Source organism: Phasianus colchicus, chromosome 3 (assembly GCF_987193195.1).
Source record: "Phasianus colchicus chromosome 3, bPhaCol1.hap1.1, whole genome shotgun sequence".
Lineage (NCBI taxonomy): Eukaryota > Metazoa > Chordata > Aves > Galliformes > Phasianidae > Phasianus > Phasianus colchicus.
The window spans coordinates 46,943,815-46,959,686 of NC_143438.1; the positions used below are offsets into that span (position 1 = coordinate 46,943,815).

At 42.2% G+C, this 15,872-nt stretch overlaps 1 protein-coding gene across 2 annotated transcripts; it reads right to left on the reverse strand.

Annotated features, from left to right (window-relative positions):
- Window positions 1–6,306: 6,306 nt before the first annotated feature.
- On the reverse strand, window positions 6,307–13,149 carry LOC116226181 (myosin regulatory light chain 2, smooth muscle minor isoform). 2 transcript variants are annotated; one of them, XM_031588921.2, is made up of 4 exons: window positions 12,991–13,149; window positions 7,762–7,959; window positions 7,418–7,579; window positions 6,307–6,811 (listed from the first exon to the last, which is right to left on the reverse strand). In XM_031588921.2, exons 2-4 carry the CDS (start codon window positions 7,943–7,945, stop codon window positions 6,639–6,641), a joined length of 519 nt encoding a protein of 172 aa, XP_031444781.1. In that variant the 5' UTR covers window positions 7,946–7,959; window positions 12,991–13,149; the 3' UTR covers window positions 6,307–6,638. The 2 variants fall into 2 exon arrangements, with proteins under 2 accessions (XP_031444781.1, XP_089993552.1); XM_090137426.1 differs by lacking the exon at window positions 12,991–13,149 and adding an exon at window positions 9,525–9,651.
- Window positions 13,150–15,872: the final 2,723 nt, after the last annotated feature.

Here is a 15,872-nt window from a genome sequence, read left to right on the forward strand (position 1 = left end):
GCAAGGCTTCTAGCCAATTTCTAGGTATTTATTCCCTTTTTTCAGAGACCTCATGAATAAAAATGGTGCTTGACTGCTTTCCCAGGTGTTCCCTGCATCAGTGCAGATTCTGGTGCAGGAAAAATAAAGGCTCTCAGAGAATGTGCTGTAGCCTGTAGGGAAAAAAAAATATATATATATATGTATTATTTATTCATAACATAAATTAGAAATAGCTCAATAGCTCTGTTTTGATTTTCTGGTGAACCCACTTAGGAGAAGGTGAGAATGTAAACTCTGGAGAGCATCAAATGACAGTGTTGTACCAAGGTGAAGAACAGAGCAGAGAAATGTAATAGAACATATATAAAATGCAGTCAATCTTTGTTAAGAGTTGTAATACAGGAGAGAAAAAGTTAAGACTGCGGTTTGATCACTATATGAATGAGGACTGAAGAGTAGCTGATGGAATGTGGAGGGACTGAAGTCAGCAGAACTGAATGTGTTGCCAGTTTTACATTCACAAGTTCAAAGTCCTTTATATATATAGGCAATAGGAAAAAAAAAAAAAAGTTGAAAATACAACTTGAGCTGTAAGGCCTCCTATATGATTGTCCCTTCTTACCTGTTCTCTATGATAAAGAATTCTCTGTATTGCTTTTTCTTCTGTATGTGCCTTGTTTTTTATCCCAGCTGGCAAGATGCAATAATTAAGCCATATACTTGTGCTCTCCCTATGCCTTTTTGCACTTGTTTTCAATGGAAGTATTGCCAGACACCATGATTCCACAATGTTTGTACATGAAATGCACAAATAAACAAGTGTTGTTAAGGTATTAGTGTGAAGAGATTGACACCTCCAGTCTTTCAGACGCATGTAATGGCTTCTGCTAAACCAAAGCACATGCCTATGTGGCTTCTCATGTTAAATCAGCGTGTGTCTATTTGACAAACTGCATGTACAAATAAGGAAGAAAATGAAATTTGCTCAATGCTTGGCCAAAGTCCTAGAATGGTATTTTAAAACACCCAGAAAACAGGAAGGGGCACGTTTAGTTGGCTGTTTGCCATAAAAAGTAAATTGTTATCAGTTTTCTTATTAGCTGATGCTTATAAAGCTTTGTTGGCTGGTGTTCCAATTTCAAAGTCAGCATGCTTCTTGTGGGCTGATAATGTGTTGACAGTGTAAGACCTGTTACTTTAGAGATAATTAGCTCATGACTAAAGAAAAGGAATTTCACAGAGGGAAAAACAATATCGTATATACCTGTTAGATACAATGCAAAGTCAGGGCTTAATTTTCTCTTGTCTGATGGCAACTCTGTTTTAGCAAATACTAAGACCACGCTTGCTGTCCTCATTCTACACCCACTCACTTGCCAATGTTACTCAAAGGCTGTAACTTACTGTAATTCCCAAAGAGAGAAATCTGCAACTTTCACAAGCCAAAAAAACACCAGGAAAAAAAAAAAAAAAAGTAGTTCAATATTTTGTGAGGCTGCACAGATTGATACCTGAAAATAGTCAAAACAAGTAACTTACAAATTAAAGATTAAATAAGTTTTGCAAAAGTAAGCAGAGATGCTGACAGGAATGCTACAAGGAATGCTGCAGCCACATGCTGTCTGCTTCCTGAGGCGTCCATATTCAAGTTAGACTTCACCTGCCTCATCCTGTAGTATTTGTAACTGCCCTTCAGGCTTGATCAAAGGACAGCACTGATTTACTAAGGAAATAAATCACCACCATATGGTAAAGGAGACTGTGTAGCCAGCTGTTGGGATTTTCCAGGAGGCGTTTAGATTTCCTATCCTACTGTTAATCACGTGCTTCAAAGAAACATGTGAACATCATCTGCTAGAGCTACTAGGATAAGAGTATTCTGAGTTGGAAGGGACCACAAGGACCATGGACTCTAACTTCTGGTTCACAAAGGAGCAGTCAGAATTAAAATCCTATGTCTGAGCTCTGGGCAGCCACCGCCCTGTGGTGCAGCAGCTGTCCCTCACCCCCAGCTGCCCTCCCCTGACACAGCTCCATGCCGTTCCCTCGGGCCCCGTCGCTGTCACACAGAGCAGAGCTCAGCGCTGCCCCTCCGCTCCCTGTGAGGAGCTGCAGCCGCCATCAGGCCTCCCCTCAGCTCCTCTGCTCTGTGCTGAGCAAACACAGGGACCGCAGCCGCTCCACATAGACGGTTCCCTTCTAGACCCTTTCCGTAGCCCTCCTTTGGACACTTTCTAACAGTTTTCTGTCCTTCTCACGTGGTGGCACCCAAAGCTGCACACGTGCTCGAGGTGAGGCCACAGAGCGCAGAGCACAGCAGGACAATCCTTTCCGTCTCCCAGCTGGCAGTGCTGGGTTTGATGCACTTCTTTCAGCCCTTTTGGATTCTGGGTCACACTGCTGACTCTTCTTCAACTTCTTATCAACCAGAATCCCCAGATCCCTTTTGCTGGGCTGCTCTCCAGTCTCTCATCCCCAGTCTGTATATATATATCCAGGGTTGCCCCACCCCATGTACAGAATCCAGCACTTGCTCTTGTTGAACTTCATGTGGTTGGCAATTGCCCAGCCCTCCCATTTGTCAAGATCTCTCTACAAGACCTCTCCAGCCTCAAGGGGTCAACAGCAGTTAATTTAGCGTTGTCTGCAAACTTAGCGTGCATTCAAATCCTGCATCCAGATCATTGACGAAAACACTGAAGAGAACTGGCTCTAGAATTTACAGTAGTAATTATTTTTTACAAGATTTAGCACAGGGATTCCCAAAGGGTGTGCTACTGCAGCAGGCTGTGTGCTTTGTCTGCCCTCAGCAACTGAGCTGGCTCCTAGCAGAGCTAAGCAGTCCCAGGGAGCTGTGGACTCGTACAGGCCTATGAACTAGAGGAGAAAACTGGAAGATAGCCATGTGCTGCTACTTCTAGTCCTCACAACAAGAAGTTTTCTAATCTAATCTAATATCAAAAGTCAGTAAAACAGTGATTTCTATTTGAGTCAATTTACTGTTTTTTCTTTGCCTCTGCATTGACACCTGTAATCCTGTTCCTAATTTCCACCGTTTGCTACCATCGTGCTGAATCATTTCTCTCAAGTAGGAGGATATCCAAAAATGACAGCAGAGTTTGAAAAATTAAGTGAGCACACCAAAATAGGAGCATGGGTACACAAGCCATACCAATGGCAGATTAACTGCTGCTATCTAAAATGTTCTTGCCTCTGCTTTCATTGTTACTCGCACGTTATTTGGACTTAGACTGTCTTAATGCTTTCAGTGTAGTCAGAGCTATTCATTGCCTTTTGAAACTCCCCAGGAATGTATCAGATAATAATACATCAGTGACATTACTAACAAGAAAAGGCCATGGACATGAGAAACATTTTACAAGATTTCAAGTATTTTCCAGCTTTCAGAACAAATGTAATGGGTAGGATACTAAAACATAGTATCACTAAAGGCCTGTTCCAGGACGGGGCCCGTTTCATTCCTTAACATATACCAGTGATCCTAGAAACGAGAATGCTATCTAAAGATAGTTCTTAGATCAGTAGCGAAACAGATCCTTACCTCCCTGTGTAAGTATACTACCTCTGTGACATCAGTCTGTTACTAAGCTAGTCTTTTCAGCTGACTTCATTTTGTGAAAGCTTGTTTTGTGACGACTGTGCTATTACATGCCTTACTTAGAAGCATAATAAAAGAACAGAAACAAGCATATCCTGAGCGGTCAAAATGCTGCATATTACAAGTATCTCAGCAACAGAGAGGAGGAAAAGCAAGCACAGGCAGTACTTCATGCATCCGTTCTGGCTTTTTCTCATGTAGCTATCACTCTTAACTTCCGTTTGACCCTTGTGGATATTGCCTTAGAGCAGCATAAACAGACCGTGTAAGAAATCACTGCTTTTCAGTAGTGCTTCACAGGGTACTATATATTAGATTTGAAACTACTATTTCTGTGCATGAGCCTAAGAAAATAATTTTTCATCATAAGCTTAGTCTGGCATAGAGGTTGGAAACCCATTATATATGAGCCACAATGGAGAAATGACTAGATTCCAAGATTTTGACTGCAAAATGTTAAGTTTAAGTCATCAGAGTCTTAAGCTACTTCAACGACCAAAGTTATTTTTATTTTTGGAAGCGGATTATTGATGACACATCCCTCCAGCCCTAGGCATGCAACCTCAGCTGTCTCAACATTCCTTGCTGCCTAACTACAAAATGCATCTGATGCTCTTATATGGTCTCTTGGCTGGATTTATTCACGGGCTTCCAGTGGTTAAGAATTTTGCATCCAGTTGCAAATTGACTGGTCTCCTATAGTACAAGGATTGTAGGGAAATGTGGCTGTGGATGGTCAGCAATAGCTGTACTTGAAAATGCTTGGAAATTCTCCCTCAATAACACATATTCCTAAGCAAGTATTCTCACAATACATTTTCCTGTGGCCACCCCCATCAGAGAAACTTGCCAACAGCACAACACCCACACACTGCAACAAGGAACAAAGCAGCTACACTCTCCTGTTTGCCTGGCTCTTGAGAAATTAACAGCAGCAGACTTTAGGTTAACAACTTCCTCTCAAGGAGAATACAAGGTTCCCTTTTACCTAGGTTTTATTTAAAATTGTAAAATTTCAACTTATTTCCAGCAGAAAAATCCAAGTGGTTTGTTTGCTGCTTACTGAGCCCAGCATACCAACATCTAAAATTTACCAAGATGATGAGATCAGGAAAATAATGGCTCAGAGACTTGCTATTTCTAATAAAAGAGGAAAAAACAGACCTTCCAAATCCTAAACCATTTGGCCAGAGGAAAAAAACAAATGCCAACAAAATGAAGGTCTATCCTTAATGCAGGCTGCTTGTACGTACATACAATATTGAATGACAAGATTGGAACCAAGTGACAGCCTAACTACTCCTCAGTTTAATATTACATAGCAACGTTTCAACAATACAATGTTTTCTTCATCTCAACACTTCCTCTGTGACAGGAGCATTGCAGGTGAAAATTTTGACACAAAACTGCCTTCTGAAAAAAAGAAAACTGAAAATAAGTCAGCTGTTGGTAGACTCATTCAGGCACTCCACAGAGAAACACCATAGCAACCATACTCAGGAGGAGGGAGATAGTTTAAATACAATCTTTTGAGGAAAAGAGCAGCTGTGGCACTCTAAGGTAGTATAGTGAAGCATGTTTTGGCTAGGAGGAAGAAACAAACTGAGGCTAAGTGACAGGTAGCAGATAAAACGGAAGTAGGAAAGCAGTAGTTAAAACCAATTATAATTAAGCACAGAAGTGGAAGAAACCACCCAGGAATGAACATCAAAGTATTCTTACTGAATGTACTTTGTAATAGTAACTTATTTAGAAAGTTAGAGCCAGAGCATTTTCAAGAACTGCCACCATCCCAATATAAACCAAAACAGAAGACAAGCCTTCCATACCACATAGGAAACTGGACAAACATTTGCACCCTGGGGCATTTCATGCTGGCCCAGCCTTTACAAGCCCCTAAGCTAAAGTTCCTATTCTTTTGGGTCATTTAAGTAATGTGAAACAGCTCAGGAAATAGTTTATTTGATAAGAGATCTTAACTTTGATTGGTAAATATGTTGGCAAGACAAATTCCCCTTCAACCTTTTAGCTTGAAGGTGCCAAGAAAAAGAGACAAATGAAAGCATGTGGTCATTTGGAGACCTGAGAATGAACTCTTTTTTTTTCATATTGAAGTCAGCTGTTTCTGTTTGAATGAATCTTGCTTGCCTGAAAGCCGTTTTAGCAGTATCAGGGTAAATGAAGAAAATTTATAATCATTTAAGAAGTGAAAGGGCTTTACCTTGGATATGGTTTTGCCAAGTTAATTCTCAGCACTACTGTGCTGTCATTCTCAAAGGCATTAATTTGCAGAACAATAATGCTTTATGTAGGTTTTCTGGACAAGCATTGCTGTTAACTACCGTCAGCACAGGCATTGGCTCATAGATTTCCTAGGAATCCTAAGGAATAGGATCCTTAGGCATTCCAAGTGCTCTCTGCTTGCTATTAGGCAATTGTAACAGTCTTCCCTAACCACATCTTTGACTAACTACTCACATCAGTCAGATTTCACTGTAAAAACCTGAGATAACATTTAATCAGCTGAATTTTCAAATATCAGCATATACTGCTGCACACATTTCATAACTATGCAACGACAGCAAAGCACCATAACTATCAGGCTTTCCAGCTCAATTTGAAACTGCAAATAAAATATGATTAATACACTTGCATTTCTAAATGCATAATAGAAATTTCTCTCTTGACAAAAGAATGAGGTATACTTTTTTTTTTTTATCTATATAGCAATCTTTATTTCAAAATGGCATTTATTACAAAAAATGTAAAAATCCAGCCAAACCAGAAACATTGAGATTATTTTCCTGGACTTAAATTCACTGATCTTTGTCCCTGTCTCCTTCTCCTTACAGTATTTTCCCCACTTCCAGTCTGATTATACAGGTGCAGTTGTGCCTAAATGGCCCGGAATAGATAAATACGTTAAGAAAGGCAAAAGTTGTAAAGCTAAATGCATGCAACAAGTCTACCAGGAAAACCCCTCAAAAATAAACATAAATGTAAAGTAGAGAGAATCTGCAGGTGTCCAGGGATTTGCTCAGTCATCCTTGTCTTTTGCTCCATGTTTAAGGATGCGTGTAAATTCAATGTAGTTGAAATTGCCCTTTTTGTCAATTGGTGCCTCTCTGTAGAGCTCATCTACCTCTTCATCTGTGAACCTGTCTCCCATCGTGGTCAGCAGCTCCCGCAGGTAGTCTTCTTGAATAAACCCTAGAATGTGATGTAAGGGAAAACAAGAAAGAAAGTTTTGACATTTATCTCCTAAGAGTTGGATGAAATGTTTGAAACATTTCAAATTGATTTTAAATCACTGGACAAACTCACATTCACCAGACAGGTTACAAAGAACACAACTTTGGCGCTGTTTATTAAACAAGCAGACTCATATAAGCTGAGATTCCATTCTTTTATCAACACTCCAATTACCATCTCTCTCTTGAATTAATTTTGTTCTCCATCAAGTGCAAGTGAACAGAGAGAATATGGATACATGTTGTTAACAGAGAACACAGTTTTCATAAAAGCATCCCAACTTTGAAAACAAGGATGAGTCCCCTAACAAAAGCTGCTGCCAAATTGAAGTTAAAGTTTGAAAATTAAGACCACTGTTCCCAATTAACATTTTCTCCATCATAAACAACAAATCTGAAGAAGCAGAGAGATGGGATTTTAAGTGTTACAGTGCTGAAAAACGTAATTTCAGCTGCTGAGGAAACACAGCCTAATTTTTAGCTTGCAGAAATAGAAATTTCATAGTGAAAATTGATCACTGCTTCTACAAACACAAGTATTTATCGCTAATTATCACCCACATACCTGTTGCCTCTTCGTCAAAGCAAGCAAAAGCATTCCTGATGACATCTTCTGGATCAGTGCCATTGAGCTTCTCACCAAACATTGTGAGGAACATTGTGAAGTTGATGGGGCCTGGAGCCTCGTTCATCATGGCATCCAGGTATTCATCCGTTGGGTTCTTTCCTACAAATAAAAAGATTCCTGGTTTAGCTTTCAAATATTCAAATAAATTAAAAAAATAAATAAAAATCACCTGAATAGTGTAATACAAACTGGGACACCTCTCATAAGCTATCCCAAATTTAGCATTTTAATTTCAATAGCACAAATACGTTTGGCAGCTTTAAACAGAAGAGAGACGTTACCGAGGGAGGCAAGCATGTCGTGCAGGTCCTCCTTGTCAATGAAGCCATCCCTGTTCTGATCAATCATGTTGAAGGCCTCCTTGAATTCCTGAATCTGGGACTGATCAAACATGGCAAATACATTGGACGTGGCGCGCTGAGGGCGCTTCTTGGTGGTCTTCGTCTTTGCTCTTTTGCTAGACATGTTGGCTGTTGGCTCTAGAGAGAAAACACAACCAAAATTTTGACTTAATAAATCACACTAAAAGATCTTAGGGAGAAAGATGAGTAAAGGAAAATTGAAACCCACATTGTAGTCAAATAACAAGAAATACAACTGAGATAATACTTCAAATCAACAGCATACGACGTTTTAAATAAAGCAAGTCATAGTTGTTGAAACCAAGCTCACCTGGCGCTTCTATTTCTGATTCACTACCCCATCTGCCTCTTACACAAATTAAGATGATCTATTTAGCAGGTTAGGAGGTATCACTGACCTACAACAAAAAAGGACATAGGGGTCTGCTACCCTCAACATAGTATCTAGCAGTTAAATATATCAAGCAAGATAAACTAACAGTTAGGAGGCAAGAATGTATTTTAGAGTCTGAGTAATATTTTATTAGAATAACTGCTGTGGAAGAAACAGTAAGGTCTCACGACGCTGAGTGACCCTGATGAAAGAGCAACGTTTTTGGGAAGGTTGTTGACCAGCACTGGGGTCAGGGTGCTGGAACAAAGATCAGCCAAGCCAGTTCTACTGGAGTTCTTTCCAAGTGAGCTAGAGGATCATGTTAGAAAAAGGATACTGACTTGGTTCAAAAGCCCTGCATTGCTAATCCCTTATTCAGTTTAACTATTACAGAAATATGTATACAAATGCCAGGATACTTTCTTCTTTTTGATATTAATGACTTAGCAGTTCAAGTCCAAGGATTGTTTCTTTTAAATTATCAACATTTAAAAACATTTTAGTATTTGCATAAATCTTTAAGCAGTTCTGTGTACTACAAGTATATGAATGTCACTGTCTCCCTTGAGCTGTCAAATGAAGAAGCTAACAAGTAGTATCTTGCCTCTGAGTGCATTCATATCACCTGGGTAGAAATGAAGCTTTCAGGCTAACGGCTTCTATTTAGGTGGAAAGATACACATCTAGGAGCCAGCTATTACTGATAATACAAATATGAAAAAGTGACTCAAACAATGAGAATTGAACACAAAGACCTCAGTATTGCTAGGGACCAGAATAAGGTAAGCCTAGTTTACTACTGTTTCTGGAAGTCCTGCACACATCTAGGCCTTAGTTTAGGCATAATAAAAGACCATATGTGTATTTAATGCAAATAACCCACACAGCTAAGTTTTACATTAACCAGACACCTCCCCTTCTTGATTTTGGATTTTACATAAAGTACTTGCAACAGCTATCCTGAGAGAGAAGGAATTTAAGCATTACTTCCAGTAAATTTCACAATATTGACATTTTTGTGACAATGTCTCACCAAGTATTGATTTTATAACTTCCTTTTCAAAATTATCTTCTTGGAAATGCAATTCTAATTAGAGTCACAGTGACTTCTAGTGACTTCAAGGAATTTACTCACAAGTTACATTTACCTGCTAGACTCCTGAAAAGCAAGGTTGAACTCACTAAACTGACTTCCTCCCTAAGTAGTACAATAAGCAGAGCAGCTCTCTTATGTGGTCAGTCAATCTAATACATACACAAAATGCAGTTACCTTTGGATTTTGCTGTTTTTAAAGGAAAGGCATTTTACCTTGCTTCATGTCAGGTACATGGCATGCAGTACCAGCTGTCTGGATCAGAAAAGGATATTCCATAGTTATGTCCTTCCCCACACGACTACAAAGAACGTTACTGACCTCCTCTTCTACTTCCACCCTTTTAAACCTCAGGTTGATACACAACGTCCTTCTGACGTATAAAACAAACCATTATGTCCCAAACTAAAAATAGCTGATGAAATGCAACTGTGCATCAGTCGGCAGCACTGAGGTTGTCTGCATTACACTCGCTGACCGCAAGCTATCTGAAACGCCTGGCCTCCAGCAACGTTTCAGCAAATAAATATGAACTCCTGACATCTAGATATGAGTGAAGGCAGCTGACAATAAAGGGAGTTCACTTTCAAGCTGCAGTCAAGAGTTGTGTGCACCTTTTTTCTACCTGAGTAAAAATACCCATAGTTACTGTTAAACTCTGAATAACCAGAAAGTTTCACTGTACAAAACAATATCCACTACTAACTGTTCTCTGAAAATAAAGAGCAGGCAATATTCTCAAAGCTACGAAAAGTAAACAAAAAGCACATTTTACTTATATGCTATTTTTTAAGTTTCTCTAAACCAAATTTGGGAGGCAGCCACAGAGAATAGAGAGAACACAACTCTTACACTCAGAGACCTCTGAGTGTTAGTCTGTGTATGGAGAAACATCTCATAGGACTGGTGCAGCTATGCCTGAAATAGATCTGCATGTAGCTCTGGGAAATTCCATTAGAAACAGGGCAATAAATTGGAACATGTTCAGAAAAAACAAGGCCACCAATTCAGCCAGCCAAAAAGATCAACTTGTGATGGAAAAGGTTCCAAGCGCTTGTGCTTAGCGTTATCTCTGTGTGTACAGCAGTGAATGACAACAAATGAGAACTTCATTGGAGTCAAGCACAAGACTCACTAATCTGGGCGAGGACGGGACTTCATCTGACAAACTCACTGGATCATTTCTTAAAAATAAAATATAAAATAAATCATACTACTGGAATTGAGATAGCGTAAGTTCAGACTGAAAACAAAATATATCAGTAGATAAAATGAATGGAAATACTTCATGCTGGATAGCACAAGTCATGACACGCATAGTTTCATCTGTTTAATGCAGAGCATCGATCTGTCTGGGCCTTGTTTTGGAAAGTGAGAAACTTCTAATCTAAGAGTTTGTGTCCTTCAAACAAGATATTTCCAACAACTTTTCTTTACGTGTAAAAATCTTCCTAAATAACTCAGTACATTGCAGACACTAGACTAGAGAGGCAGTAGCAGCACTGTCGTGCTTTGTGCTACTTGCACATGCACTTGCTTAGGCATGCAATGGATAACAAGCTACGGAAACAAAGGAAGTCATCTTATGCTCCTCCTCTCTAGGGAAAAGATAAACCCCAGGAAATAAAGCTGAGCAAGTAAACAGCTTGAGCCAGGCAATAATAGAACTTGACATCCCATTAATGGTAACATTAATCTGTTGAGAGACTCTGCCCAAAAGTTTTGCTGCAGAAAATAGCTTAGTGTTTTCAACATTTTCTTTATAATAATGATGAATGCCTATCATTCAAAATAAAATCAATCACAGTCACTTATAAAGTCTCGTTTTAAAAGTTAGTGCTGACTTCTATTGTAACACTTATTTCAGAACATTATTACTCTAGGATATAACAGCCACCTTCTCTTCAATCATCAAGCTCAAAAGTCATCCTCAAAGCTGCCTCCCAGGTTCTATCCATGCAGTTGGTTACAGCATCAGGCATAGCCTGTCAGCTCTCAGGGCTTGGGGGGAGTCTGGAAGAGCCAAAGTGCCCAGCACACTCCACAGCAGCTCTGTGTAAAAGCTCCATGCATACCAGACTGCACTTGTCCAAAGAACTTTGTTAGCTCACCTAGTCTTGAAGGCCATCTCAATATTTTCTTTCTTAATAAGAATTCCTGACCACTTCTCCTACAGGTTGTAAAACTTGCTGTGATACTTTGTTTTCATGACTGACCCAACCCTCCCTTTGCAGGGTAGAGTGAAAACCACAGTGATCTGTCACAATAAATAAATAAATAAATCACAGAATCATAGAAGTTGGAAGGGACCTCTGGAAATCATCCAGTCCAAACCACCATTAAAGCAGGCTCCCTTACAGCAGGTTGCAAAGGAAAGCATCCAGGTGGATTTTAAATACCTCCAGAGAAGAAGACTGCACAATCTCTCTGGACAGCCTGTTCCAGTACTCTGTCACTCTTACAGTAAAGGAGATTTTTCTCATGTTCAGATGGAAGTTCCTGTATTCCAGTTTGTGCCCACTGCCCCTTGTCCTGTTGCTGGGCACCACCAAAAAGACCTGGCCCCATCCACTTGACTCCCACCCTTTAGATATTTATAAGCAGTGGTAAGATTCACCTTAGCCCTTTCTTCTCCAGGCTAAACAGCCTCAGGGCTCTCAGCCTTTTCTCATAAGATGCTCTAGGCTCATCATCATCCCTGTGGCCACCTTCTGCCAGACTCTCTCTAGAAATTTTCTGTCTTTCTTGAACTGAAGAGCCCAGAACCAGACAGGGCACACCAGATGTGGCCTCACTAGGGTGGAGCAGAGGGGGAGGATCACTTCCCTCGACCTGCTGGCCACACTCTTGTTACTGCACCCCAGGATTCCGGTGGCCTTCTTATCCACAAAAGCGTACTGCTGGCTCACAGCCAACCTATTGTCTACCAGCACGTACAGGTCCTTCTCTGCAGAATTCCTTTCCAGCAGGTCAGCCCCCAACTTGTTCTGACACATACAGTTATTCCTCTCCAGACGTAGGACTTTGGGCTTGCCCTTGTTGATCCTCCTCAGGTTCTGCTCTGCTGAATGGCAGCACAGCCTTCCGGTGCGTCAGCCTCTCCTCTCAGCATCACATCATCAGCAAACTTGATGAGAGCGCACTCTTATCTTCTCATCCAGGTAACAAATGAAGACGTTAAATGAGACCAGCCCCAGCACTGATCCCTGGAGAACACCAGTGGCCACAGGCCTCCAACCACTGTGCTGCTGATCACAGCCCTCCGAGCTCTGCCAGGCAGCCACTTCTCAGTCCACCTCACTGTCTGCTCTCTGCCCTGCGCCCTCTAAGCTTACCTATGAGAACGTCATGGGAGGCTGCCCCTAGCAAATTCGTATAGCCGTAACTACTCCAAAACATAAGCACGAAAGCAAAGACAGCCTCTTTCAGATATCCCAAGCCTTTCCAGCTGTGCGAGCTGGAAGAGCGACGAGGAAACGTCTGGAGAAGGGCTGCGGGGCAGAGAGGCCGCCGGTCCTCCCGCAGCCGTGCCCGCAGCAGCAGCAGCGCACCCTTACAGGGTGGCCCTTACAGCAGGCCCCGCTGCTCCGCGTTCAGCCTCAGCCCCCAGCCCGGCGGCAGGCCCCGCTCCCCGCCGCCTCTCGCGGGCTGCCCGAAGCCCCCATGCCTTTGCGGCCTCACCTGGCGGTGGCGGCACCGGGTCCGGGTCAGAGCGCGGCGATGCGAAGCGGCGGCTGCGGCACTTCCGGACAGCGAGCGGCCGCCGCCCAACCGGTACACAGGAAGGAAAGCACGGGCGAGACCATCCCCGCCGGGGCGGAGGGGGCCCGCGAGGCTCGTCGCTTCAAAGCGGCGCGGCACAGCGCGAGGGATCTCATTACGCTCTCCCGCTCGGCGTTTGGCCGCCCTCACTGCGGTCTTCTGAAGTCCGAGAGCCCGTTCTCTATCCGCTCGACCCCCCCGCGCTGAGCGCTGTCTTGGTGCGGCGCGGTGCGGTCACCGCATTCCAGGGCGCGGGGGGCGGAGGCAGAGCCGCGCCTGCCCTTGTAAGGCAACGGCGGGAGTTTCCTGCCGGCGGGGCGGGCCGCCGTGTCCCCACAGCGCTACACCGCGCCCTGCGGCGCCTCCTGCGGGAGGAGGGCGAGGTGGCTGCCTTGTGGGCGGGGCGGAGCTCGGCTGTTCCCGCTTCCTGACAGAAAAATCAATGTTCTCAGCTGGATACCCAGGGTGGTGCAGTACGGCTGGCAACCGGCTTACCCTGCACCTAGCAGTAGCATGCGTATAAAGATATAGGGATACCTGCGGTCTGTATCTAAAGCGCGTGGGTGTGAGTAGTGCTTACACCATGCAGCGCTCATACTTGTGTTAAATATTAACATCATGAGCAATGCCTAACAGACACACCACGGAGGACTTCAGACTGTAGCCTGCCTTACCAGAACCATATTTGCTTCGTTGCCGTTGGCCTTTCACGTGATCTTTTTCACAAATCTTAATGAGAAAATGCATGCAGTCTTCAATTTCAAGTACTGTGCAGTTTAGAGAGTCACCAGATTCCAAACATCTTTAAGAAATGCAGACGGCAATAATACTGACTCAAGGAGGGCAATTGCTTTCATAAATACTAATTAACCATTTATAAACAAATACATTCTTTGTACAATTCTCAACAGCTCTCATCTAAACTTCTTTAGATTGCATAGAAGCTGTATTAAAAAGTTATAGGAAGTCTTACTGCTCCCTATAGTGACCTGAAAGGAGGAGGTTGTAGCGAGGATTTTTCTCCTGTGTGATTAGTGATAGGGTGAGAGGTGATGACCTCCAGTGGTGCCAGGAGAGATTCAAGTTGGATGTTAGGAAAAATTTCTTCTCAGCAAGAGTGGTCAGGCAATGGCACAGGCTGCACAGGGGGCTGGTGGATTTGCCATCCCTGGAGGTGTTCGAGAAATGTGTAGATGAGGCACTGAGGGACATGGTTAGTTGGCAATATTGGTGGTAGGCAGACAATTGGACAAGATGATCTTAGTTATCTCTTCCAACCGTAATGGTTCTGTGACTCTAAGCTTGTATGAGTTCCATTTTACAGCAACAAGTGAGAAAGACAACTAGTACTGCATAAAGGCTAAAGATGCAAGTGGGAAGGTAAAAAGTCTTTCAGTAAGGATAGTAGTTCAGGGGCCCAAATCCACTTCAGTGAGATTTGGAAACTTACACATTTTCAAAAGTCCAGTGAGCTTCCAATCTTCAGATACTTCAATAACATCAAAACCTACCTTAAAATTATTTATCTGCTACTTTCTCAGAAGCCAGAGGTCCCTAGAGGGGAAAGTTTTCCAGGGCTGCTTGTAAACTTAGTCTTGAATATGTGCTAGACTTAGCTATTCCTTCTAAGTTGCTTTCACTTCTGTGTCTGAATAATCTCACTGGGTACAGTGTGAATGGAACAACTGTAGTGGACTGTCAGCATGGGAATGCCCATGGTGGTTTTGAGGGACAAAGGTCTGGCTTCCTAGACTTCCTTGATCACTGCTATCATGTTTTGTGTCTTCCATGTCTTTTCACACTCCAGTGTTATATGGTCTCCATTTGCTGCTTTTTTGGGAACTTCTCACACTGAATTATACCTCACAGTTCCCCTCCATGGAAGTGATCTTAATGTCAGTCCAGGTTGGCAATTACAGCCCTAAATGAATTATATAAATTTATGAAGATGAGTTTGCAGCCAGCAATTTCCTGGCCTTGTGGAAATAAAGGTCCAGAATCTCTTATCTTTTTATCAGTGTGTCTCCTCCCCTGTGAGAATGCATTTTACTGGGAGAAGCATACATTAATGAACCTCATGCTCCACAAATTTAAATGTTATTCAATGAGATCTAGGGCATTCAAGGAAACAAAAGCTGAGCATGGTCTTCAAGCAGATCATTTAGCATTTATCAGTTTATCTAATGCTTCTCAAGTGCATTTCTCTCTCTCTAGAAACAAAACAATTACCAAATTAGTTAGTATAAAAATAACTTAATACATTTGCAGCACAGGTCAGGAGAATATGTGCTTGTATGGTATTTGTTTACATAAACAATAGCATGGTTAGTCTCTTGCTACATACAAAGAAAATCAATAAAAGACACTAGACTTTCTTACATTCTGAAAACCACCAATTCTGACAGTCAGAAAAGAAGGCATGTGTTCTAACGTGGTACAGATTTCAGCAATTGATGTACATCTTGCACATCATAGTGAAGAATATGAGGTGGTTAAGCAGTGCAACTCCAGCTGAGGCCAGGTGGGAATGTGGCCCTCCACCTCCCTGGCCCATGAAACTGTGCCTGTGGAGAAGCTGCAAGCACTGCTGCTTTCTTCATGCAAGCAGGGTTGCTTTGTCCTTGTTGTCTGCTTACTTCTTGCACAACTGAGTTAGAAGTCCCAGTCTTGGGGGACATCCTAAGTGTCATCCCACAGCTGAAGTAAAGAAATATTTTGAACATGGAAAGTGACATCAGTGCACTTGAAAACAAACCAAAAGTAAGAACTGCTGAGTCTGAGCTGCCATTCTTGCACAACAT

Coding starts and splice junctions, on each gene's coding strand:
- LOC116226181 (XM_090137426.1), bottom strand. CDS start 9,588: ATGGAATATCCTTTTCTGATCCAGACAGCTGGTACTGCATGCCATGTA. Junction 7,960..9,524: donor TGTACCTGACATGAAGCAAG/GTAAAATGCCTT, acceptor TTTTCTCTCTAG/AGCCAACAGCCAACATGTCT. Junction 7,580..7,761: donor CGACATGCTTGCCTCCCTCG/GTAACGTCTCTC, acceptor TTTTATTTGTAG/GAAAGAACCCAACGGATGAA.